The sequence below is a fragment of the Engraulis encrasicolus genome, chromosome 1, assembly GCF_034702125.1.
Source record: "Engraulis encrasicolus isolate BLACKSEA-1 chromosome 1, IST_EnEncr_1.0, whole genome shotgun sequence".
Lineage (NCBI taxonomy): Eukaryota > Metazoa > Chordata > Actinopteri > Clupeiformes > Engraulidae > Engraulis > Engraulis encrasicolus.
The window spans coordinates 57,431,864-57,459,660 of NC_085857.1; the positions used below are offsets into that span (position 1 = coordinate 57,431,864).

The 27,797-nt window shown below is 41.5% G+C and overlaps 1 protein-coding gene and 1 long non-coding RNA gene across 2 annotated transcripts; one reads left to right on the top strand and one right to left on the bottom strand.

The window, feature by feature from the left end:
* The first annotated feature begins 20 nt into the window (after positions 1-20).
* LOC134455597 (oocyte zinc finger protein XlCOF6-like) lies at positions 21-18,176 on the top strand. Its single transcript, XM_063206762.1, has 4 exons — positions 21-2,871; positions 5,622-5,732; positions 13,476-13,583; positions 14,870-18,176. The coding sequence occupies exons 1-4, from the start codon at positions 2,646-2,648 to the stop codon at positions 16,918-16,920; spliced, it is 2,496 nt and encodes an 831-aa protein (XP_063062832.1). The 5' UTR covers positions 21-2,645; the 3' UTR covers positions 16,921-18,176.
* Positions 18,177-24,919: 6,743 nt separating this feature from the next.
* LOC134455865 (uncharacterized) lies at positions 24,920-27,439 on the bottom strand. The gene is made up of 5 exons (XR_010036181.1): positions 27,339-27,439; positions 27,145-27,226; positions 25,984-26,072; positions 25,562-25,718; positions 24,920-25,061 (listed from the first exon to the last, which is right to left on the bottom strand). It is a non-coding gene; the product is annotated as an uncharacterized LOC134455865 (long non-coding RNA).
* Positions 27,440-27,797: the final 358 nt, after the last annotated feature.

Below are 27,797 nucleotides of genomic sequence, written 5' to 3' on the forward strand. Positions count from 1 at the left end.
GGAATTATTACCGGTATATTCTCTGTCAGTTGGGCCCCAAAGTGTCACATGATTTCGCGTGAAATTACCCTCCAGCTCAAGATGGAGGCACCCTGGGTTGGGCCACACCACAACGCTGGACACGGCATCTAATGTTAGCGTGTACGATACTGGAGAATAGCCTAGCCAGTGTAGTGGCTGTTCTCAGCAGTATTAATGTCATTCAAGATGTGATAACATCTGAAAAGGCTGCATTGTTGGGACACATGGGCAGCGGTATCCTAATGGTTTGGGAGGGGTCTCAAGATCAGAAAGTTGCGGCTTTGAATACCATCCTTCACTTCTGCTGCTGCTTGAGCAAGGCACCTAACCTCATACTGCTGCCAGGGACTGTAACCTATACCCTGTATGCAATGAACAGTAAGTCGCTTTGGACAAAAGTGTCAACTTAGTGTAATGTAATGTAATGTAGCATGTGGGAAGGCTACATCACCAGATCACATAACCGCTCCGACTGGCATCATGCAAAGGCGTTTGTATTTCACGATAGTGCATTCCGTGTTGCGGTGCAACGACTTTGCATGTGAAGTCGTGCCCTGAACAAAACCATTCCTAACCCTAACCGGTCAGTAATGCAATGTTTCTGCCACTTTACTATTGCCAACAACAGCGAAGCAAGCAAGGGAAATGGCAAAGAAAATTTCCCAAACCAAAATCATCCTTAACCCTAACCTGTCACAAAGGGTTGTAGAGCATAACTTAACATGCAATGTCATTAGGGATGGGATATCGGTATTGGTATATCTGTATCGGGTTCATATATCATAGTTAAGAGATCGGATTGGATCAGAATTTTCCTTAAGTCTCCGGTACTGATTTTGAGCCAGATGTTTGAAGTATCTTGCTGTAATCTACTCTCTTTGGTCACAGTGCACACACTGGGTAGACGCCGGTTATATAAACGCAGTTGCATGATGATGTTGAAATGCTGCCCTACGAGGACACGTATGTATTGAGACATGGGCTGATTTCCAAAATTCCGATACTTCCGTCCTCCCTTGTTCACTTGCCTGCTTGTGACCTCATGAAGACGTAACTGACGACAGAAAATTGATTCAATATATTGCAAAAGTGCAATTTTAATGTAATTTTCTGATTTGCAATCAGGATGGTGAACGAAGAACAGTCCCTTAAAAGTTGTTGTGGCTAGGCTGACTGTGGGGAAACTTAATCGTTTTCTCCATGGAGGCGGGGCATCAGCAAAACATGAGGCCACGAGCACAAGTGGAGGATGAGAGTCCGCATATTGGAATGCACCCATGTTGAGGTTTTCTGGTTGACTTTTACATGTTTGCTATGCTTAAGTGAGACATATTGTTATAATATACAATGCGATGTAATATAGTCTGGTAACGCTCTACAACAATAACAAAATTATAGCTAAGTGAATTGAAAAAAGATTACTTTTTATTGAAATCGAAAGTATAGCAAAAAAATATTGCCAAAGTCTTAATCTGAAAGGCCTTCAGACCATGTAAAAGATGAGATGACACAATAAATGTATCTCTTGTTCACAGCTTTTTTATCCTTAATCTTGTGAACATTGGTGTGGTTGCACAAAAGTGGAAAAAGTACTCAAAAGAAATGTGATGAACTTCCGCTACTAATTTTGTGAAGTTTTTTTCTAGTGAAAATGAATGAATTGGAAAGTTTGACACATGCAGTTTAGGACGATATTGTGAGCCCCTCTCCTCAGTCAGGATGACCTTTATTAACAAGTGTCTTGAAACAAAAAATAATGTCAAATATGTTGCATTTTTAATCAGATATTCATCTAGCCTGATAAACCAGCGTAAATGTGAGACTGAATGTGTAATTTAGTCTGGCCCCGATGAACGATACATCCGAAGATTGTTGATGACCATTGACCACTAGTGGCCTAGTGGTTAGAGATTTGGTGTTTCATAAGGCTGCACGATATATCGAAAATGTATCGAGAGCGCGATATCAAGCATGGCCATGTGCACATGTTGTCACTTGTTAACAAGAAAGGGTATATATTGACTATTAATGATCAGGGGGCTAATAATTTTGTCCTTGTCATTTTTATCCATTTTTATCAGTGTAAAAAAAAAACAAATTAATCTTACAGGAACAGGACATTGCTATTTGTCTCCAAAATAACAGAAACGTATGGTCATTTTCACTGAGAGATGTCTAATTTCAGAAGGAGGGGGAGATAATATCATCCACAATCCTCCCTCTGAGAAAGAGAGATTTAGTAAGTGCTGAGGTGACTGAAAATAGTATTCCAAGCAACCCCATAATGTTATCTTTACCGTTTGGAAACGCGTGCAAGAACGAGGCAATGTAACGGGCTTTTATTTTGACACCGGATGCCTAGTGGCGGCCATGTTGAAAATCTAGTGTTGCTGGCTTCACGGAGCTCGCGTACGAAGACTTCAGGGACCAGGCAGAAGCTAATCTTGAAAAGGCCGAGTTTCTACTGAAACCGCATTGATCTCCCGAGTCTTAACACTACGTTGCATCATAGGAGCGGATTAGCGGTACAAAAAAGTGTTTTGAGTTTCGTTTGGATGTGCTATATAGCGGAGTAAACCGTATGCAACGGTGCTAAGCTAGGCGGCCTGTGTTCCCTGATCATCATGGATAGCCCGTTTATCAACACGGAGGGTGCGTACGAACAGCAGAGCCCCGGGAGATTTGCCCAGGAGCACCCAGGGTACTACCCAGGTTTCTCGCCCGGGTTTTTCAATACTGAATTCGGTTCACCATGTCAACCGATGTCTGAGCCGCCGTCTGCAGGAGTCAAATTGGAGGCAGACGAGGACCGCGGCTATGATGAGGAGTCTTCGCCAGAATCGGACAAAGGTACGTGTTCTGTTCTTGCAGTCGGCGTCACGTTACTTTGGGTTTGGGAAACCACTTAATCGATGCGTTATAGTGAACAAGTACAAATAAACAAAGCGATCGCAGCAGCAAAGTTAATCTGGCCACAAATAAGTACACCTTGCGAGTGTCTGTAAGTGTTCAAATTCCGGCCTGGTTGTCGGCCCAGAAGCGGCAGTGTTACAGCGCAATCTTTGTTGTTATTTTCAATGTTGGCCCACATAAGCTTACCGGTAGGTAGGCCTACTATAAAATGTCAGACACTTTAGTTTTTCTGTTGGCCCAGTTATATATCTGAATGATGGCTGGGCCTGTACGGGGCCCGCATACTTTTCAAAATGCCATGGCCTAATGATTAGGGTGTTGGCATTTAGATCATTGGGTTGCAGGTCCGAATCCCGCCCTCACCTCTACCTACACCTACCGTACTGTAAATCCATGGCTGAAGTGCCCTTAAGCAAGGCACCTAACCCCACTTTGATCCAGGGACTGTAACCAATACCCTGTTGGCTAAACAGAAGTCACGTTGGATAAAAGCGTCAGTTAAAGTATAATGTAATGCCAAGTGACTGTGTCAAGTGACAGTGTTCCTGTTGGCCCTGTGCTGGCCCAGTTTACAGCCTCTGTGCAGATGGGCCCCTTCAGACACTTTGCTAAAAACTCTCAATTATGGGGATGCCCCTTTTTTCAAAACCAGTAAGTAAGTTACATTCATTTCTGTACTTGCTGATATGGAGAACCAATAACGATACCATTACAGTACAATACATGGTCATTGTAAGTTTCTAGCATTAGGCTCTGTGCAAAGGAGTTAGTATAGCATTCTGACTGGGTCGCTGTTAGAGGTTCAGAGGAGTATGTGTGCACATCCCACCCGATGGGCTAGGTGCAGGACAATGAGAGCAAATCCAAGTGAAAAAGAAGCTGTGGACTTTGGCTGATCAGCTGACTGTAGAAGCTTTTAAAAATGACCCACTCAAGGCCATGCTCACACTTTGCCTGATGAAGACCTGAAGGTCGAAACGTTGCGCTCTATTAAATAACTTAATTCACAGTAGACAAGCGGTGTCGCTGTTAGAGGTGCACCGAAAATTCGGCAACCCTACGGCGCAGTGGGTGGATGAAAACTTCCAGCTTCAGTGTGGTACTCCAGTGTCAGGAATTCAAAGGCTCCAGCTCTGCTGCAATATCGAGTGCGTTTGACAGTATGTTTGAGTGCTGGAGAATAGACCGTACCAGAGTACACGCAGTTGTCAGCGACAACATTCATAATATGGTTAAAGCCATGGATGATGGCGACCTGAGAGGAATACGATGCGTGGCCCATATTTTGCTGCAAATTGCTGTCAATGAAGGTGTGCTGAGCCAACGGAGCATTGCTGACATGGTATCACCAGGGATGAAAATAGGCCACTTTAAACACTCCCCTCTGGCATATTCTCGCCTCCAGGCTATCCAGGCACAATTCGGCATGTATCCATAACGTTTCCAGCCAAATGTCAGCACTAGGTGGAATAGTACGTTCTACATGTTACAGAGCCTTTTGGATCAAATGCGAACCCTACATCGCAGATTACGATCTGTCAGCGACATTCACCCCTTACCAGTGGCTATTAATTGGGAATGTTCTCTCTCTCGTCGCGCCATTTGAACAGCTGACGAGAGAAATTAGTTCAGCCAAAGCATCCGCTGCAGATGTCGTCCCCTCACTTGCAGCACTGACGCCAGACCTGCTGAAAAAATAAGTGGAAACTGACCACGGGGTCAAAACAATGAAGACGGCACTTTTAGAAGCACTGAACAGACATTTTAGTCAGACAGACACAGACCCCCTGTTCTGTAACACAAGCACAAATGATGCATCCATAATGCCAAATGAATGACCACTAAGGGCCATCGTAAACCACACCTCCCCTGCCAGAAATTGAGCAGGTGGTCCCCAGACTGATATGTCACTTGTGATGTAGTGTGGTGATAACCAGCCAATCACTTCACTGCATCTCTGTGCTTAAAGTTGCATCGTGTAAGATTGTGGCCAGAGTAGGTATTGCAACTATAATGCTCATTGAAACTCAGCCAAATTTGATCATTTCATGAATATTAAGAAATAATAATCCAATATTTACTATTATGACTGGTATGAAGGACGTTTTGCAGCTAAAAATACACATTTCTGGAAATTCAAAATTGCGGACCATGGAGAAGATCCCCCTTCTCATGTACGTAAAATGCCATTTTCCCAGTCATAATGAATACTTATAATTTAATGGTGGTGTTAAGTCTTTGTTAAAAAGGTAACATTTATGAATGGACAGTGTGAATTCTGGAAATGACCTACTAAAAATATTACACAGTGCACCTTTAATGAAGCAATGTCAATGTTTCTGATTGTGTTACACACACAAAAAGTCAAAGAATGCGCGCACATCAGTGGCACAGGTGCTGGACCAAACGTAAGATAACTGAGAAGAAAGTAAAATATTTATTCGCACAACGTTTCGGACTGAACGTCCTTCATCAAGGTGCACCTTGATGAAGGACGTTCAGTCCGAAACGTTGTGCGAATAAATATTTTGGGAGCATTCAACAGTGCTGCGGACCTTTACTTTCTTCTGTGTTACACACACACACACACACACACACACAGTTGCTATCTTCAGTCAGTTTCAGACTGTGTTACACACACATACACATTCTTCTTCTGCTTCTCATCATCACCAATGTCCTTATAGTCCAGCCAGCCTCTCCAGCCACTGAACCACCAGAGACACCGATGGGAGATCGGCAGGTCAAAATGGAGGAAGAGGACAACTGGCAGGAAGACAGCGACCGCTCCCCCACCAGTAAGTACATAAATCGACAACCTCACCAGGGCTGGGTAAAAAAAAATATTTAATTGATATTGAATCGATTTCATTTAAAATTCACAATATCGATTCACAGGGCACAAAAACTATTTTTTTTGCTTCTTTTTCTTTTTGTTCTTTTAGTTTAATTTAGGTATATGGAAAATACTCCGTAGGTATTAGTCAAGCCGCAGCTTTTTGAACATTTTATGTAAAAATAGGCGTGTGAAAAAAATGGGGGAACTCCTGGCCAAATTGTTGCCTCATTTTCCTGGTTTTAGCTGACAGGGGTGGCACCAAATGTGGTTTTCTGCTGCTGTAGCCCATTTGCCTCAATATTTGATGTGCTGTGTAATCAGGGATTTTCTTATGCATACCTCGTAAGGCTGTAACGATACACCCAACCCACGATTCGGTTTGTATCACGATATATGACCCACGGTTCGATATGCCCCACGATATTATTATTTTTTAAAGGGAAAAAAATAAGAAGAAAATAAATGATGGGCTATATTTATATATAGGCCTATGCTTTCTTTTTGCATTTACCTGCCTACATTTTTTTTTTTAGGTCTACTAAATGATGTTGCAGATATAGGCCTACCACTGCAACCTGTTCCCCAGGTGTTGACATCAAAGCACAACACAGAGAAATAAGGGATATTAGTTCACCAAGGAAAAATAGGCTTATTACAAATAGGCTTAGATCATATCATGCTGAGATGCTGACCATGTGTGAGAGGCAGAGATGGAGAGAGAAGGGTCAGGGTTCCAGTATAGGTAGCCTATAACAACTGTCTCACATTGTCAAACATTATCCAATTAATAATATCAAAACATTCACTGAAAACAACACTGGTAATATTTCGTCAGGAAACATGTTGTATTAAGTTACTTACAGAAATGCAACACTTAACAGGGCTCCAGAGTGCGACCAATTTGGTCGCATATGCGCCCATTTTTTTCAATGGTGCGCCTAAAAAATATTTTTAGGCGCACCGGTGCGACCAGCCATCAGTAGAACAAAATATATTACCAAACAAACGTTTTAATGGACATAAAAAGAATAGTCATTCTAGTGGCCCATCATCACACAATAAAACGTGTCGATGCGGTCATTCCTTCAACTCCGCTGAACTACCGGTAGCCTAGCTTTCTCCCCCTTCCTCGTTCACAGGCAGCCCGACGTTTCAGAATAGAATGTTCGACTTCGCTCAACTATCCGAGTTCACATGTGCCAGCGAGTTTTGTGTTCTCAACCAGGCGAGTTTTGCAACGGACGAGAGAGTTACAATCACGGTAAAAACAGCAAAATGACTTGAGGATATTTTAAACACGAGAGAGTCACAATCACGGGGAAAAACTAAATGGCTTGAGCGGATATTAAACATTGCCACACAAAAACGCAGACGGGTGCAGATAATTGCCAGTTTCAGCTGCGTGCAGAGCTGACCAAACAACAGGTGACGTGCTAGTCTGTCGGGACTTCTGTGGGAGTTTTTTTGATAGCGTCTAGGGCAGGCTACATACTGCCTATCAGTCGGCAAGGCATCGTTCATGCACCTCGAGAGAGGGAGAGAGAGAGAGAGAGTGTGTGTGAGCGAGCGAGCGCACTAGTGCTGTCGTGTCTGTTCGTAGCGCTTGCTAAGATACCACAATCATTATGCAGAGGGAGAGCGCTCAAAAACGGGGAAATAGACAAAACCCAATTCACCTCAGATTCCACTGTAAACAAAGGCTAGGCTATTTGTGTCTAATGGTTTTAAAAATCATGACATTTTTAGCAGGGTTTGTTAAAATAAATCTATCCATCCATCTATCCATCCATCCATCCATCCAGCCATCCATCTATCTTCATATTGTAACTCCGTGCTTGTGCCGTGTGCATAGCCTTATTGCAGAAAAGGCTGATATGTTTATCTTACTAGTCACATACTGACTAAAAGGCTACTAATTTGGTCTTTTCTACCAGCCAAACTGCTTGTAGCCAAGATGTGTTAGTTAGGTAGCCTACTGTCATGTATTTTATAAGGAGCACATTCGGAAGACTAGCCTATAGCACATGAAAGGCTCCAGGTCTTTTAAAATATAGCAACAATAATATAATAATAATAATAATAATAATAATAATAATAATTACTGTTGCTATTATTATTGCTATTGTTATTTTTTAAAGCTGAGGTGCGTGTGTGTAGGCCTATGTGGTGGTGAAAACATTTGGCTGCACCTAAATTTTGTGCTGGTGCACCTAAAAAAAATGTTTAGGCGCACCAGTGCAACCAGTGCAAAAAGTTAGTCTGGAGCCCTGCTTAATTTTGATGTTTAATATTTTTGTAACTTTTTTGATCGTGCAGCAGCGCGCACACGCTTATAGCCTACAAACAAAACTCGAAATGAACCTCAGTTATGTTCTCAGTATGCAACACGCACGTTGTCTTTTGTTTGGTTTTGTGATTTGACATTTTGAAATGGAGCATGTTTTCGCTAGGCAGGCTTTCGATGTGGGGAGGATATAATGCTACCTAATATCCACATCGACCTCAACGTTCGCCGGACTTCAGACACTCTTTCAAAGCCCTTTCGAATTTGGGCAGGCGGAGCATCTCGCTCTCTCGCATTCTTTATCTCTCTCCGCTCGTCTATCTCCACTCAACATACATCGGCGCATGCATGAATCAAAAACATCTTCACACGTTTGATAAAGCCTTCTTGGTCTGTTGTTCATTTCTGTGCTTTACCTTCCGACGTTTGCCCAAGTTTTTTTGTCTCGCGGTCGCGGAGGTTGCTCAGGTAACAACCAATGCACGTGCTGCTGGTTGGACGGAACATTTTACAGGAGAGAGGGGTGAATGGAAGTGTTACTCGCTCATGTGCGCCCCATTTCTAATTGTCTTTGAGCGCATATACAAGCATTAAGCGCATATGCAAGCATTTGCCTGTATCCTGCTGTTTTCTAGACTGAGGGGTAACAACTTTAAAAGGGCGCATCGCGATTCTGCGAGGAAGGTTCGCGATAGGGGTTCGTGGGTCTGCGTACCGCGATCCCTCGGTTCGATGCAATATCGTTACAGCCTTAATACCTCGGCTGTAATGAGTGGTTATCTGACTTAATGTTGCCTTTGTATAAGCTCCAACCAGTCTGTCCATTATCCTCAGACCTCTGCCTTCAACAAGGCATTTTTGCCCACAGAATCGCTGCTCACTGTATTTGTTTTCTTTTTCGCACCATTCCTTGTAAACCCTACAGATGGTTATGTGTGAATATCTCAGTAGATCAGTCTTTTCTGAAATATTCAAATCAAGCCTTTCAGCACCAACAGCCATGCCATGTTCAAAGTCATTTAAATAGGCTTTCTTCCCCATTATGATGCCCGTTTTGAACTGCATAAGTTCATCTCAACCATGTCTAAATGCACAAATGCATAGAGTTGCCACCATGTGATTGGCTGATCAGAAATTTGCCTCAATGAATAGTTGTAACAGGTGTTCCTAATGAAGTGGCCGGTGAGTGTATATTGCTCAGGTCTGCAGGCGTGTGGGTGTGAGTTTGTGTGCAATGTTGTGCGTGAACGCGTTCAAAAGAACGCGTTCATTGAACACGCTCATTTTTTCGTGAACGTTGAACTGAACGCAACACATTTTTTAATAAAGAACTTGAACGTGAATTAGTTCACATTGCGTGTCATGAACGGCAGACATCACTGTAAATGAACGTTGGAATTTGTTTTGCATTGAAAGCTGAGTGACATCTGTTTTCTCTTTTGAAACGCAACGAGAGAAAGTTCCCCCCTTCTCTCTCTCGCTGGTGCCGCTTGTATCATCAGTGAGAATTTCTTTTGACATCTGTGTGCGCAATGCATTGTGGGCAACGTAGTGTCCGGCTGAGAATAGTTGAATAACATAGGCTTAGTTATTGCTGCTTACGCACGACGTTACCCATGATGAATTGCGGCGGAGAGAGAGAGAGAGAGAGAGAGACAGAGAGAGAGACAGAGAGAGAGACAGAGAGAGAGACAGAGAGACAGAGAGAGAGAGAGAGAGAGAGAGAGAGAGACAGACAGACCAAGCGCTGCATTTAAAAAGTGGTTCGTGGAAGGGATAGTAAGGACATCCACAACGTCCTGTTCGAATTTGAAACGGCACATTAAGTTAAAACATCCATCCAGTGTGAATGCATTTGCACGCCCTCGAGGGTCATAAGGGAGGAAAGGGAGAGAAGACCCCTACCAAGCCCAAACGTAGCAAAGTGCCAGCAGCCTCCAAGAGGTCCGTGATGGTCTCACAGGTGCAGGTAGATCAACTGATTATCGACTACTACATTGTGGAAGATGTACAAACTCTAAACAAAAAAATCACTGTATCACACATGTGTTACTATAAGTGTGTTACATAAGATACACAATTTCCTTAAAAATATATAGGCCTAGGCATATTTGTGCATTTGACTTTTGCCTTCATTAGGTCTACCTTCATTCAAGAGTTTTGCTCATGTAAATTAATTCATACACAAACAGATAGGCTATATAATATACAAAGGGGATTCCAAAAAAGTTGGGACACTTGGTGTTTTATGAATAAAATCAAAATGCTGGCATTTTCAAAACATGCAATATGTTAATAAGGTAGAGCACTGTGCACAGACAACATATTAGTTGTTAAAGCCAAGCAGAATGATTGTTTTGGGGTAATTATGTGATCATTTAAAATTTCACCCTCGCAACAAATCCCAAAAAAGTTGGGACAGGGCCAATAAAATGCTTTTTATGTTGGATAAGACTAAAAACAACACAAGGGAAGCGATTTCATAGTTAAAGAATTTGCCTGATGATGATGATTTTATTAAGAAAATAGATATTTTGATGTGCAAGACATGATTTCAGCCGCCCAACTGATAGGTGTGTTTTTTGACTTGTTTACCTTCTTGTTATGCTTAATATGTGGTATATCCTGACTGCAAGAAAACCATTTTGTAACCTGTATACTCTTATGATGGAACCACACTGTTGGAACATAGTAGAGATTGACATTTGCCATCATTATGGGACAATATCTAAAGGCTGTGCTCCACAATATATTGCCTTGGTAGCTATGTATGCTGTTTATGGTCTGAATATATAATTCAGCCCTCATTTTAATGCTCTACATGAGTAAGAAGACCATAACCAAGGCATCTATGCACCCCTTTACCATCATATATCCCGTCTTTCAGACTGACCACTAAATCAAGCTGAAATATTCATTTTACTCATAACCTGGAGGGTGCATGACTCCATGATTTAAAAAAAGAATGAAATGTTTTCCATTCTGTAATCAGATGACAGTTTCATGTGTCTCCTAGGTCCACCTAGAATGTGTTTATGGTCATTTTTTCAACAGCTGTCATTGTTGGAGTGTCATAGTTTGCTTATTGCCGATGGGTTTGTCATGATCTCATAACTCGTGCAATGATTTCACAGCACTCTACATTACAGAAATAAGCCTTATATGCCTGCAATTTTGATAATTCAGTCTTTCTGTGTAATAGATCAGTAATTAGTCCCTCAAAATCTTCGCTACTGAGTGCCACAGCCTCTCTGTCATGGTATTTTATTTGTGCATTCATGTTGGCAGTCAATATAGTTCCTTTCAAAATATTCCTCCTTGTGTTATTTTTTAAATTATCCAACTATTACAACATTTTTTGGTCCTGTCCCAACTTTTTTGAGATTTGTTGCATGGGTCGAATTTTAAATGACCACATATTTCCCTCAAAACAATGCTTTTGCCTCATTTTAACTGTTCCTATGTTGACCTTGTGCCATTGTGCATCTTATGCATGGATTGAATGTTTTGAAAATGCCAGCATTTTTATTTTATTCACAAAATACCAAGTTTTTTGGAATCCGCTTTGTAATATCATATAACATTATATCATATTTCACATTATATATATTATATATATTAATTATTTATTTATTTATTGAAATGCTTGTAGACTTCATTGCACTAGGCTAGAACTGGTCTACTTTGTCTGTTCTGCATGCTGCAAGTTTCATCACCTGGTATGAAACCCACAATTGCAGTGTCATGAGCAAATGTCTAGTCAGTTTCAAAGAATGTATGATTTCTAGCTCGTGGTGTGAAAAAGTAGGCCTATTTATTTGAATATTTCACGAAAAAAAAGAACTGAACTGAACTTTGAACTAGTTCACAATTAAAATTGTGAACTTTGAACGTGAACTGTTCACTTTGAGCATCTATGAACTGAACTTGAACTAGTTCAGAAAATCTGTGAACTGGCACAACACTGGAGTCTTGTACTTCAAGAAGCTAGTGAAGACTCATCTCTTCCGAGAGAGCTTCTCTGCATAACATGACTAACTCTATTCACCTCTAATCATGGGTACTAACCTGCACTTCACTTAGTAGGTTCTCCAATATTTTTTCTGCTCTCTATCTGTTCTAAAATACCTGTATACTGCTGTACTCTGCACAAACCCCATATTCTATATTTGAATGTCCTCCTTGTAAGTCACTTTGGTCAAAAGCGTCTGCTTTACCCATTGGCACCTGAGCCAGTTTTTAGAAAAGGTCCCCAATGCCTGAGGGTTTTTGAGATTGAAAACTCCTATGAAAAATTAAATATCTCAGCCTCTGGAACACATAGAGACATGGGACAAAATGCATTTAAAAGGTAAAATCCTCTGCTTTCACAGGATTATGCTCATTCAGCATGAACACTATTCCTTAAAAATCATATCTCATAATCAAATGATTTGAAAAAAGTTTCATGTGCTTTTAGGATAATGCTTGTTCTGCTATTTATTATAGACTATTAGGCTACTATTGCTACTGTTACAATAGCCGACTATAACTAAATCATAATAATCATTATTATTATAATTATTAGGCAGTCATTTCTGCCATAAATGGGGGGACATTAATCTGATACAGCCACTTGCTCTCCCACCGGCGAGTATGGAGGTTATGCAGAGACCGATGAGCAATTTCATATCCTATTTTGAGACGGGGCTACACTTTGAGCTGGATGTGTGGCTGCGCGTCTATAATCTGCATGTCTACCGTTGTCTGCCTCACCAATAGGCTATCACCATATCCGAAAGTTCCTTGGTGAAAATATTCTGAAATATATCTAAAGGACGTGCTTCCTCAGATATTGGCACCTTCGCTAATTGCCCCGAGTGTGAGTGAACTTTTGGTAACGTTGGGGGCGAAATCTAGCTAACTCTCTATTTGGAAGCCACTCGCCCACCTCATCATACGTCCGCGGCAAATCACACTCCTGCTCTCTATCTAAAGAGTCTTCAATCATATTTCCTTTCCTTGATGAAAATCTCTTCATTACCTTTCAACTGAACATCACGTTCGCTGTAACAGCGTGTCTTGCGAACCACAGCCTTTTTTTAACCTGTGTGAAATGGCTAAACAACCCACGTCTGCAGAAGCGAGCATGGTTGATTTCGCTTGACATTTTTGTCAACGAATCAAAAAAATGTTTTGCCACATGATCTTTAAAAAATCGAGAACACCCACCTCTTCTATATAAACAAAACATTGTGCATTGCATCTTGTGTCTCGCATCTTGGAACTATTGACAAATCAATAATGTTGCGTTTTGCAACAACCAGCGTCAGGGCCAATGTTGCGTAACGCGTAACGGCGTTAATGGGTTAATGCAATGTAATGTTATGTAATGTAATGTAATGTAATGTATCGACATTCTGTTCCTTCTTGCTGCAGGGGAAGACCGAGAGTGGAAGCCGAATAAGCAAGGGAAGCCTGCGAGCAAAAAGAAAGGAAAGAAGAAGTCCAAAGGCGGCTCCGGAGCCAATTCCAGTGAAAAGCAAGGTAGTAGAGCTAGGAGATATGATATAAAGGATGTACCAGTGAAAAGCAAGGTAGTCTGGCTGGCAGATATGACTATATACAATATATCCCAATGAAAAGCAAGGTAGTCAGGCTGGGAGTGACATGGTTTTGGGATGTATGAATGCAGTCAACATTGGAAATCTGAATTACACCTAAAGAAGCATGCATGTCAACATGCACTGTGACTACAGAAGCAGATCATGATACTCTCCATAGGATTTCATTCAAAACTCACACCCATCTATTTTAGCCAGGTGCAGACTCAAAATGTAAAATTTCAATGTACTGAAAGGTTGAAACACACACCGTTGACCTCCCTTTTAATCCCTTTTCATTTCGAAATGAAAAACGGAATGTAGTTGCTGCCAAAGGTGGTTCTACAAAGTATTAAGCAAAGGCTGTGAATACTTTTGTAAATATGATTTCTTAGATTTGAAAATGTATAAAAATAAAAAACAGTCAAGACAACTTGTTTTTCACATGGTCATAGTGGAATAATTTGTGTTTGACAACAGAGATTCATTTGTAGCATTTGGAATAAGGCTTTAAGATAATAAAATGTGAAGAAAGTGAAGCACTGTGAATACTTTCCGGATTGACTGTACAGTGCCAATTAAAAAGTCTACACGCCCCTGTTCACATGTTCAAAAGTTTTTTGTGATATAAGACAAAATGTCGGACAAATAATTTCACAACTCCTAAAGGCAGCCTTGAAGCAAATCCCAATCAAAAGCCATGGCAATGTTTGGAGATTCAACGATATACAGTATATCATGAGGACGATAGATAATTTCTGCCATGGTAAACTGATTTTATCCATTATTACAGCCAATATATAATTATATAACAGTTGTGTTGTCACCATCAAACTCTTTAAGTTTTTATATAGCTTGACCTGTCTAGACTTGAACTAGAACAGAATTCACATAACTTGACTAGACCAGGGGTATCAAACTTGTTCAGGGTCTACACTCAGCCAATTGGATCTCAAGAAATTCCATAATGAAGCAAAAGTAATATAGTTTCTCAGTAGCATAATGATGAAACTATATTACTGGAATTGCATGCTAGTGATCTGCTGATGTCAAAAAAAGGCAAATCCATCTTCGATTTACGTCTTTTATTCAAGTAAATTGTTTTTGTTTTCTCTACAAGTCTGGGCCGGATTAAAACGTCTGGCATTGTTCATATGATTGTACAGTTTTATTGTGATATAAACTAATCCGCATCATAATGGATGTGTTTTTTTTCTCCATATTGCCCAGCAAACAAAGAGGGTACTGCAGAAGACGGCGACGGCAGCCAGCCACAAGGAGCTCCCTCCACTGGAGGAGGAGGAGGAGGAGGAGAGAGACCGTTCGAGTGCGAGACCTGCGGCAAATCGTTCACGCGGCTCAAAGACGTCCGGCGGCATCAAACCGTCCACACGGGAGAAAAGCCTCATCAGTGTACCACTTGTGGAAAAGCCTTCACGCGAAAGGACCATCTCACAAAGCACGAGCGGACCCATCTCAACAAACCATACCATCCGCCCACTGATGACGACAAGCCATCGGCAGACGGAGAGGGGCAGCCTCGCAAGGAGCCGCACCACCACGCGTGCCGTACCTGCGGCAAGATTTTCGGTAGTCCAAGTGATCTGAAGAGCCATCAGCGTACCCACAGTGGAATTAAACCCCACCAGTGCCCACTTTGTGGAAAAACCTTCACGCGCCAGAAAGACGTACGGAGGCATCAGAGTGTTCACACAGGAGAAAAACCGTACTCGTGTACTACATGTGGAAAAGCCTTCGCACGACAAAGCCACCTGGAGAGACACGAGAAAACCCACACCGGAGAAAAGCCGCACGAGTGCATTGTTTGCGGAAAAGCGTTTGCGGACAAAGGCGAACTGAAAACTCACCTGAGGACGCACACTGAAGGAAAGCAACACCTGTGTGTCGAATGTGGGAAGACTTTTACTCGAAAGCGCAGCCTGGTCGCGCACGAGCTCACTCACGCCGGCATAGCACCCTACCAGTGCACGATCTGTGGCAAGGCGTTCACTCAAAACCGCATTCTCATGGCGCACAAGCTGACTCACTCTGGATTGAAGCCGTTTGAGTGCATCGCGTGTGGAAAAGCATTTACGAGCATTGGCGAGTTGAAGAGACACGAGCGCACACACACAGGAGAAAAACCTTTCCAGTGCAAGACCTGTGGCAAAGCATTCTCTCGAAAAGACCACCTCACCATGCACGAGCAAACTCACTCTGGCGAAAAACCCTTTACATGCACCTTATGTGGAAAAGGCTTCGCTGTGAGGATCCTTCTCATGAGACACCAGCAGACCCACTCTGGGGAAAAGCCATATCAGTGTGCCACTTGTGGTAAAGGTTTTGCGCACCACAGCTCCTTAAGCATCCACAAGAGGATCCACATCGCCTCCAAGCAGCATGTGTGTCCTACTTGTGGCAAAATGTTTGTCAGAGCGGACCGACTGAGAGACCATCTGAACCTTCACACTGGAGAAAAACCGTACCAGTGCACCAAATGCGTCAAAACCTTTGCGCAGGAACACCGTCTGAAAAATCACTTGAGGACACACAACGAAGGAACTGAGCCGAACCAATATCTCTGTGCCACTTGTGGCAAGACTTTTACTCGACACCACACGTTCATCATGCACCAGAAACTCCACACGGGTGAAGCTCCTTACCAGTGTCAAACTTGCGGCAAGACTTTTGCCCAGAGCAGTCACCTCACCATGCACCAACGAACGCACTCTGCCGTGAAACCGTACAAATGCACCACCTGTGGAAAAGCTTTTCCGCACTACAGCTCTCTCTACACGCATAAGAAGATCCACAGCGGCGAAAAACCACACGCTTGCCCTACTTGCGGCAAGACTTTTGCCTATGCACACCTGATGAAGAGGCATCACCGACGCCACACCGGGGAAAAGAAATACCACTGCAAAGTGTGTGGAAAGACTCTGTCGCAGGAGTACGCTCTGAGGCACCAGCGCATTCACATGGGTGAGAAGCGACACCAGTGCACCACGTGTGGAATGGCGTTCACACGCAGCCATCATCTCAAAAGGCATCAGATGATTCATACAGGGGAAAAACCTTATAGCTGCTCCACGTGTGGAATCGCCTTTGCAGACAAGCGCAGTCTGGAGAGTCACCAGAGAACCCACACTGGAGAGAGGCCGTACCAGAGCACCTCGACTGCTGGCAGTGCCTTTGCAGACAGGCGAGCTCTCAAAGTTCACCAGAGACCACCCCTTCCTGGAGAAATCCCCAGTCAGTCCCACACCTACACATACCTGTAGAAAGGCCTTGGCAGATTAAAAAAAGAAATCAGTGTAACAGATATAACATTCAGAAAGGCCTTTGCAGACAAAAAGAAAACCCCAAATCAGTCTAACAAATGTAACGCATGCGGAAAGGCATACAGATCTAACATGTCAGCAGTGACACTGATGAAGGCCATTGATTAGCAGTGACTTGTAGTGTTGTTCGTATAGCACCACTGTGCATTATAAATGCAGGACATAAGTAGTTCTTCTAGCACATTGTACACTGTACAGTATAAAAAGAAGCCTACTAATTGTTTGTGTTTTTTCTCAATTGCTTGGGTACATTTTGTTTTCCAAATCTGTCTTGCAATTCGCAAAAGATAAAGTGGATTATGTTGACTGCAGTTGTAACTGCAAGTTATGGCAAATTCTCAGAAAGCCTCAACCATGGATGGGTTCTTCAGAGGGGTAATCAAAGGGTTCTCCGAATTAGATCTTCAGTTAGTTCCTCCATTGTGGATGAAGCCCTAAATCTCTGAAGAACCCTTTAGAAAACCTTTTGGGCGCTTCCAAGCTTCAAAGAGCCTTTAGAGGTTCATCCACAATGGCAAGTGAGGGTTCTTTGAAGAAATGTTTTATCTTTACAGTGTATGGCTCGAGCACCTCACTTGCACCACAACATTCATTTACTGACACACTCTTCGGTCAATTGACATTACTGACATGACATACTACTTGTAAATAACGATATATTATTTAAAATGCACAAATCTAAGCTTATGTGATCTCTCTCTTTGCCATTGCCACTCACAAGCCAGTGTTCGTGACATACATGGCCTTGTTCGAACTTGACATTTTTTTTGTATGGTAGTATGTGGACTTGTCCGGCTTTTGTTTTAACAGTTTGTTCATGGTAGCCGTGGCCTAATGGTTAAGGAGATGGACTTTAGATCAGACGGTTGCAGGTTCGAATCTCAAACCCCACCCTTACCTCTCCCTACACCTCCATCCATACATGGCCGAGGTGCCCTTGAGGAAGGCACCTTACCCTACATTGCTCAAGGGACTGTAACCTATACCCTGTAAATAACTAAGTTGCTTTGGACAAAAGTGTCAGCTAAGTATAATGCAATGTAATTTTGGTAGTAAATGAATGCCTAATTCCTTCTACTGCCAATTCCTGCTGGCATGTTGCGATGAAGCAGTTGGGGTCTGCAACAGCTATCAGTCGCTGTTGGTTTGATTGGAGAGATCTGTTGTATTTGTGTTTTTGGGTTTGGAGATTGAAAGTGTAGTAGGGGTGGGCGATATGGCAAAAATGTTGTATCACGATTTTTTAACATGAAATCACGATATCGATTTTTTATCACGATCTTCCATCCAAAAAATAAAAACAACAAAAAACAACTTTCATATACTTGCAATTTGTAATTTGCAGTCAATAAAATGTTAACACACTGATGATACTCTCATAAAGTGTACAAGTGGAATACAATAATGTAAAGAATAAAGTGAAGACAACAACATAAGTGAGAAAACGTCACTCTGATACTGATAATAAACATCTTCACTGCAAGACGATCTATACGATTTCTTCACTTTGGCAGATTCGAGACGATATTTTACTCAATATCGCGATTCACGATATAATATCGTCATATCGCCCACCCCTAAAGTGTAGGTTAAGAGTTGGACCTTTTTTAGTTTAGTTTGGCCGTTTTGGTATAATTGGTAATGTGGCAAAGAACTTTTGTTGTTTCTTGTATCCCCATTTAGTGCGCTTGTGGTAGTGTGGTCAAATAGCTTTTTTTCTCTCTTTTTTTAAATATGGGGGGGGGGTCTCATTTTTCAAGTATTTTATGAGGGGGTGTTGACCTTATGTTATGATAGGACAGATAAAGAGATGGACAGGAAATGCTTGCGAGACAGACACGTCGTCCCTTGTGTTGTGAATCTGACCTTGTGGTGATGTCAGCCACTCCCAAGGCAAATAAATAAAAAATAAGAAAACATAAAGAACTTTAAGGGGCTGCCACTTTATCGTCATTTAGTCCTGCCTCAGAGCCTGGGCGGGGTGGTACATCTCCACTGGCATTGATGAGTAAATTATCCTTGTCCTCAAGCTCTGTATGAAGATGGGTTACTATACAAAGTGCAGTAACTACTCCCAAAATTGAAATTGAGAACAAGCCTAAAAAAGTATTGGTATGAGGTTGGATATTGTAGTTACTGCAAATTTGATATAGCAATTTCTCTAAAACGGGACACATTTGGACCGTAAGGCTTTGCCACAAGATAAAGGAGTTTTTATGAAGACCATTTCAGTCTAAATTCACAAATGTTGACAAAACATGTTATCACTGCACTTTGCCTTTGTAGAGTGGTTTTGTTGAGTTTTCAGCATGTGACCTAGTGCCAATATCCCAGAAGCCTCATTGCTAACCAGTTAGCAACTTAGTAGGTTGCTTATGGGAAATGAGTTTGCAACCAAGTGAATTGCTAAGTTAGTGCGTGTTGAGAAGGGTCTTCCTGGTTGGGTTAGTTGCCGTGAGAGACTGTGTTTGATTTCATTTCTTTTTTCCCAAGATTTTTTTGGGAGCTTTTTAGCCTTTGTTCAGACAGGACAATTTGAGAGCGTGTCAGGAAATGACGTCGGGCGAGACAGGAAGTGAGTGTGTGAGGGAGACAGAGGGAATGACTTCGGGCTGGAATCGAAACCCGTGGCTCAGTGTGACAGTGCGGCTGCAGTAGCGTGAATAACCAATCAATTACCTACCCCATAGAGTGAACCTGCCCCCCTTTTCACTGCAATCCGTGGCCGCCCTTTTTTTAGGTAGACCTGAGAAATGGAAACTAATAGAGGAGGAGACTCACCGGTCCGCTGCATGTGCGCCACGATTTTGCATGTTAATGTGTTCTCCACAATGCCCTGGCTGTGACAGGTTAGGGGGTTGGTTTTGGTGTGGCCATGATTCTGCCATTTCCTTTCCTTGTTTGATTGTCGTTGACAAGAGTAAAGCCGCAAAAACGTTGCTCTACTGACAGGTTAGGGTTAGGGATGGTTTTGGTCAGGGTTGGTAAAGTACCTTTAACACAGAGCGTGCTCAAAACCTTGCCTCTCATCCCCTCCCCTCCCCTCCCCTCCCCTGGCACGCACCTCCTCTTAAGTTGTGGGTGACTGGACATGTAGGGTCGATTCCCGTCCTCCCTTGCTAACTTGCCTCCTTGTGGCCTGAAGATGACGTCACAGACAGCAGATTTGTGTAACAATATCTTGCAAAAGCTCAATTCTAATATTTTCGGGATGGTGAATGAAAAACAGTCCCCCCAAAGTTGGTTTGGCTAAGCTGACAGAAAGGAAACTTAATTGTTTTCTCCACAGAGGCAGGGCGGCAGCAAAATGCGAGGCCGCAAGTACAAGTGGAGGACGGGAGTCTGCATATTGGAATGCACAAGTAATGTGACTGGGCCTACACTTGACAACCGTCCCCATTCTCACTCCAACCTGTCTGCTTTTAAAACAAGGCTAAAACCCCTCCTTTTTACCCTTGTCTTTCAATAATTGAATAATAGTTCTATGGGATTTTTATGGTGATACTGTCATATTATCTTGTCTTATTGTGATATTATTTTATGATTTTATTGGAATTATTGTCTTATCCTGCATGAACTTTTATTGATTTGTAATTCTATCAAGGTTCTTATTTTTAAATTGTATTGCTTTGGCCCTTCCTACTTTTATTGTACAGTGTCCTCGGGTATTTTAAGAGGCGCTTTGAATAAAATGTATTATTATTATTATTATTATTATTAATATCATTATTATTAATATATGTGCGAGTGAGGCACTCTTGTGTATCCAGCTCCAGTCTCAGCATTTCCTATGCCTGCCTTAAAGCGATACCTACCACATTTTGGGAAATAAGTTCATTTTACACTTTGAGCATCGTGAGACTGGATAGTCTGGGGTTTGAATTCGCATCTGGGGACAGTTATCGTTATATTTTATCTATTGTGTGTCTATTTTGATTGGGTTTTGTTTTCGTTTTCTTTTCATTCTTTGACGGTGCTTTAGTGGCATGGGTGGTAGCAGTAGCAGTGGTAGGGGGAGAGAGAGCTGGCATGGTGACTTGTCTCCGGTCCTGCTGTGGGTTGGACCACCAGGGTGCCTAAGTCAGGCCCTTCTACCTTTTGAACTAAATATTGAATAGCAGTGAATGGAGAGAGTCAAGCAAAAATCCTGATTCCGTTTGGCATGTGCTGTGGATTTCACAGTGAATTTTAAAAGTTTGGATTGGTGTTGGAAGACCTCGTTTTCGGGAGGCAGCAAAAGTTAGATCCCATTAGACCCCAGTTTTTGCTGGGTTTTCCCCCTAAAGTTGGGGTAACTCTCTCTCCCACCAGCACAGCGGTTCCCAAACTGGTTCAGGATCCCTATGGGGGGAGGTCGCAGAGGTAATGCAGGAAGCTCACAGAGAGAAGTAACTTGGCATAATAAACAGGTTAACAACTAACACAATTCCATAAATAGCATATTAATTCAATTCAGGTGTATGATTGACTTTTCCTGTGAACTAAAACGAAAATTTAGAGACAACAACAACAACAAATGTTGTCTTTAAAGTGGGGACTGCAGCAGAAAGAGTTTGGGAACCGCCGGCTGCCCTAATGCCACATTTGCACCACAATGCCCACCTACTGGCACACTCTTCGGTTAATTCACATTTCTCGTATGATATTGGAAACGTTCTAATATGCGGAGTCCCGTCCTCCTTTGCTCACTTGCCTCCTTGTGGCCTCGTGATGACGTCACGACAACAGAATTGTAATTTCAATATCACAATAGCAATAGCTAAATTCTAATGTCATTTTCTCATTTGCAAACTGGATGGTGAATGAAGCTGACAGCGGGGATACTTTATTGTTTCCTCCATGGAGGCGGGACGTCAGAGAAATGCGAGGCCACAAGCACAGACTGAGGATGGGAGTCTGCATATTGGAGTACACCCATAGATTGGTTTCCTGTGCACAAACATTCGCGCTGTAAGCAGCCAATCATGTGAGCGCATTTTTTGAATGACAGCCGTTTCAAAACAATCCGAGGTTGCAGAGCGATCCTCAGCTGCACGCGCAGACAAGAAACCTATGTATAGCTTATGACTTCTTGACAAGAAACCTACGTATAGCTTATGACTTGTAAATAAACATCATTAGTAGCATGGCGTAGTTTGTCTTCAAAAAATAACGTTATTAATGTCTCGTCCTGTATGCGGGGGTGGACAGCTCATTGTAAAACGTAACTGAGATACAGTATGTAAAATTGTGACTAAATAAAAATGGGTTCTTCTGTTTTTATTTGCTGTTGTATGTCTGATTCATTGTGATTAAGATTTGGTTTTGACTTTCTTTTAACACTGTCAACGACAATTATGACGAAATGTGATGGGGTAATAAAATGGGTTTTTCTGATTTTGTTTTAATCTTTCTTATTCATTGGAATTACTTAGCTTTTGACTCTCTGTTATAGATTGAATTGATTATGATTAGGGATGCCATAATCATATTGTCAATCTCCAAGACAGAACTTTGCACAAGCCTAGTCTGCTATCATGTATGATAACTAAAATTTGAATGACCAATCACCTCTGTCTTAGTGACTGAAGGGATTCCAAAGTCATTAAAACCAGTTTGTGCTGCAAAGGTGAGTTCTACTTCATATTAATGGAATAACCTCTTTGGGGTACCCATGTTTATGCACATGCCCATTTTTGTTTAAATCCACATAAAATTGTGTCTGTTACACCAATTGAAATTCTTCCACTTCTGAAATGTTTTTCTTTCCCTACAGTTTAACATAGGCCTATGTTAAAATGAAGTTGCAACTTAAAAAGCTCAACGAGAGATAAACCAATCTAATGATTTTCCAATAGGGTGCCCAAACTTTGCCATGGCACTGTAGTAAAGGAATAATAAGCCGTAATGGAAATACTGAGAAGACCTGAAATCAAGCTGGCGGAGTTCGGAGCCTATGGTGAATTGTTCTCAAGATAGATTTTGAACATGCTGGACGTTAAATGCCAAATTACGACAGAAAGTGTGGTCAATGTGAGCCAATATTGCTTACTACCTGATCTACACATTTGCCGCTACCTAAAAATATAAGGTAGCACAACTAAATAGTAGATTGAAGAAGGGGTATTATTGGTGCTTTTTGAACATTTCATCCTCTCAGTGCACCGCAGAGAACCATACAGTGTGAAAACCATTAAAATCCAGGTAACAGTACAATGCATTGTGACCTAAGTTGACATAATGTATAATCCTTTCAACTTTTTATGACGCGTTTCGGCGACAGCCAATGACTGTATAGAGGTCAGTGACCACAGCCAATGGGAATGTTTGAATGCTTTGCCTTCTGCTTGTAACAGACATACTGTAGTCGCTTTAATCGCGCGTATCGCTCTGTCGCTTGAATCGCTTCGTGCCTGGTCTATTCGTGCAGTAATACATTACTTTTTGCTGTAATGCAGTAATACCTGTAATGCAGTAGAACCTGTAATGCCTTATATTACTGCATTACAGCAAAACGTAATGTACTAAGGTTAGGTGCCTTGGTACAGGGTATTGGTTACAGTCCCTGGAGCAATGTGAGGTTAGGTGCCTTGGTACAGTGTATTGGTCACAGTCCCTGGAACAATGTGAGTTAGGTGCCTTGGTACAGTGTTACAGTCCCCAATGTGAGTTAGGTGCCTTGGTACAGTGTATTGGTTACAGTCGGTCCCTGGAGCAATGTAAGGTCAGGTGCCTTGTACAGGGTATTGGTTACAGTCCCTGGTGCTGTGTGAGGTTAGGTGCCTTGGTGCAGGGTATTGGCTACAGTCCCTAGAGCAATGTGAGTTAGGTGCCTTGGTACAGGGTATTGGTTGACACATGCATCTCAACAAGTTCACACGCCACATGGTATTTCTCATAGGACATTTTCCAATTGGCACACATAAATTAGTCCAGCCTATCCACAGACGCGTCAGCCATTGGTAACAGCGCTTTTGTGTTCAGACCAGTTATGCAATAACAATGCTATTCAGCCAATCAGAAAATACACTTTTTTCTGTTGTCGGGCAGATCAGAGTATCATAATAGTGCACGCCAAGAAAGTTTAATAGTCAGTGCGTCAATGGTTCAAAATTGAGTTTTTTTCAAATTATAGAACAGGCAGGTGAACAGGAGATGTAGGGACCGTCAGGTGATGACTTAGGTTATAATATAAGTCTTTTGGTTAGGCTATAGTTTTAGGCTACTCCTTGGCTTATTATTTCCAAACCCCACCATGTAGTCAGAGATATTACGATGGTTAATTAATTTAGGCTAAAATTAAATTAAGCTATCTACTGTAGGCTATTGGGCAGCTTGTTTCTCTGAAGATCCTTATTCCTACCTCTCAATAATCTGACAATTTCTTAAATGCCTACATCTCTTTATTTGAAGATAAGCCTTCATAAATGCAAATAGGTGTCAGTGCTTTCGCGTTGTCCATCTGCGGTTGCTTTCTCTGATTCAATGCATGCAATTTGCTCAAAGACACGGAAACATGATTGCTATCACCTACATGATTTAGGCTACTTATTATTCTATAAAGTTCGTAGCCTAGTGGTCTGTATTCCCTTATCAAAAAATCCTTAAGGAATCCAGTAAGGTAAATCCTGTAGGATCTCTATCAGATTTTGGAACCAAAATCCTACAGGAATCCTATTGGAATCCAGAAGGCAGAATCCTACAGGATTCCTTTAGGATTTCAATGTTCCTATAGGATTATTTGTTCCAAAATCTGATAGAAATCCAATAGGATTCTGATGGGATAATTCCTATAGGATTTATATTCCTATAGGATTTATTCTTATAGGATTTATATTCCTATAGGATTTATTCTTACAGGATTTCTATTCCTATAGGATTTGTATTCTGTGGGATTTATTATAATAGGATTTTAAAACATAGTTCACATAAACATAAAGCAAAAAAACAACACAGCAAATGAAATGGTCATATGCGAAATATATTTATTATTTCATTATTTGATCATTGTGTGGGTGTCATTTTTGCCTCATCTGAACAGTCCTGTGCCATTGCTTGCTTGATCATTGAAGTGTCCACATCAAATTTGTTTGTGAAGTAGTCTGAAAAAACAAACAAACAAACATACAGAGCAGACCAACACATGGAAAATTAAGACATGAGAAAATACATAGGCCTACTGAACAGACTTTAAAACTCTATTGAGAATCTGTGGCATGTGCGGGAGAGGGTTTTTTGTGTTGTTGAAAACAATGCGTGTAGCATGGATGGAAATCTTGTGACATTGTCAGACATTTACAGTGCATCCCGTAGGCTAAGTAATTCACATGTTTTGAGTGTCATGGCAAAAGCTACCTGTTTCTAATACTTTTGCACATAAAAAAATGTTGTCATTATGGGGTGTTGTGTGTACAATTTTGAGTAAAAGAAAGGCAAGCTGAGAAAGGAATTGAATCCATTGTGGAATAAGGCTGTAACATAACAATGTGTGGAAAAAGTGAAGTGCTGACAGTACTTGCTGGATGTACTGTATAAAAAATATTCCTTGTCTGAGAACTTTGCTGTTTATGTAAGCAAGGTATTGTAGTGAAAAGGTACTCACTTATGAGGTTTTTTTGTTGAATTTTACTGGTGGTTTTCCGGTATACGAGTGCGTGGCTAGGACCTGCCTTCCAAAAACTGCCAACATATGGTCTGTTGCCCTCCTGGGGTCACTTCTTGTGGTTGTCTGTGATCTCTGTTGTCGGGCCTACTTGAACCTAAAACAAAACCAAAGCACAGGAAGAGAATAGTTGCACTCATTTTAATGAACACCAAAACAGACTCTTGGCTGAGTTGTGATTACCTCATTCACTCATTTTTTTCTTTCTTAAAGCCCATAGACTCTTAAGTTTTAACTCCAAGATGTATTCTAGATGATGAGTGACAGTATAGCAATCATTTCTGAATGTTAAGCAGTCATGCAACAATGCCACCAGGTCACATTTAACTTAATTATGATCTTATGTGTAGTTTTAGACTTACCGTTTTTCTTGCTATTCTCAAGTATTTCCATCTGGCACCAAGAAGGCTGATGTTCCTGTCTGTTTATCTGATTTTGACTTGTGAATTCACTGTGAAAACAAGAGGGACCCATTCAGTGAAGGCAATATGAACTCAGGAGTTGCACTTATATTAAAAGTGATATAACTTACATTATAAAATGATAATGGCGTGGCATCTGGGGTCAGCGGTCCCAGAGCTTATTCTCGCTGCTCCCATTCCCCCACATTGTAAAGAAAGTATTCAAATATACCCCATGTTCAAGAACTTCATGTAGCCACATTTCCGAGTAAACTAAGAGAACATGCCCTTCCTCCCGCCATGGGACATAGGGCCTAAATTTGAATAAATTCTTAGAAATGTGGGAACATGGGCCAGCAGGTATAAGCTGCGGGACCAATGGGCTGTGAGACCAATGGGCCTAAAAATGAATGTTAAGTCTTAGTGGGGACCACTCTGTGGGAACATAGACATGCACCCGTGGCATAGCACTTATAATACTATGGATGCCAGGCCATTATCATTTTATCTTACTTCCAGTGTTGGGCAAGTTACTCAAAACAGTAATGCATTACTGATTACATGTTACTGTCTTTTCAAAATAATCTCTTACACTTCACTATTACCATATTTGACATGTAAGGCATTACACTACTTTTGCATTACTTTAGTTACTTTCCCCAAAAGAACTGTTGGCCTAAATGTGGATCTGGAAATTTATAAAAATGTAAATCAAGCTCATGAGTCATGACCTTTTCACCTCCCACCCAGGAGGTGTTTTTGGCAGCATGTAGACTAAACTACCAGGTTCAGGAATAGCCTCTTTCTGACCCACCACACTGAATAAATCCCACTAAAATCCAGGACATTGTAATGTGTTGTAACTTCAGTTATTTAGCATGGTAAGTAAGAAAAATGCCAGATTTTGCCATGTAATGCCTTACATTGCTGTTTGCATTACAGCAAAAAGTAATGCATTACAACAATTAATTACTTTTGTAATGCATTACTGCCCAACACTGCTCACTTCAAATGTCCAGTGGGAAAATGGGGAGATAACACTGAGGTGGTAAAGGCTGTGATGTGTGCTTGCAGTGGTGCATAGCAAGTTTGACAAAGAATAGATTATCATGATAAACTTACCGTAATGTCCTTTCAGTCAGTCATCATGGGCCACTTGAATGGTTTGACAGCCCCAACTCCAGCAGGAAACTTGAGGACGTTACTGCAGAAATAGACCTACATTTTAGACTGCAACGTTGTCAGACTATAAACACACGACCAACATACAATGTGATATTGCAAACCATACAATATAAATCCAAATAAAAACTCACCTGCTTGCTGGGTAGGCTACGTTTCACACGTTAGCAAACTTGCTAACGGTAAAGTTACGGCGGCACTTCAGAAGTCGGATATCGATTAGTAAACGCGTAGAAGAGGTCCTTGAAGTGACAGTATTACAGGCAAACATTTCGGCAAGTTAATTAAACGTTTTTGTTCTTTTTCTTTTTTTATCAAGCCCGAGTTAGTCCAATAGCTAACCTGAAAACGGTTGAATATGCGACTGCAACGTCCAGTTTGTTTCCCTTGACAACCAAAATCATTTCAAACTTAGCTGCGCTCGCTTAGCTGCGGAATCTTGTAAATCCTATAGGATTTTCTAATCTTATAGGAGACAATGAAATTCCTATTGGAATGTATATAAATCCTATAGGATTTTCGTAGACCTATAGAATCTTAAGGGTAAAAACAAAAATCCTATTGGATTTTAGATGAATCCTATTGGATTTTCA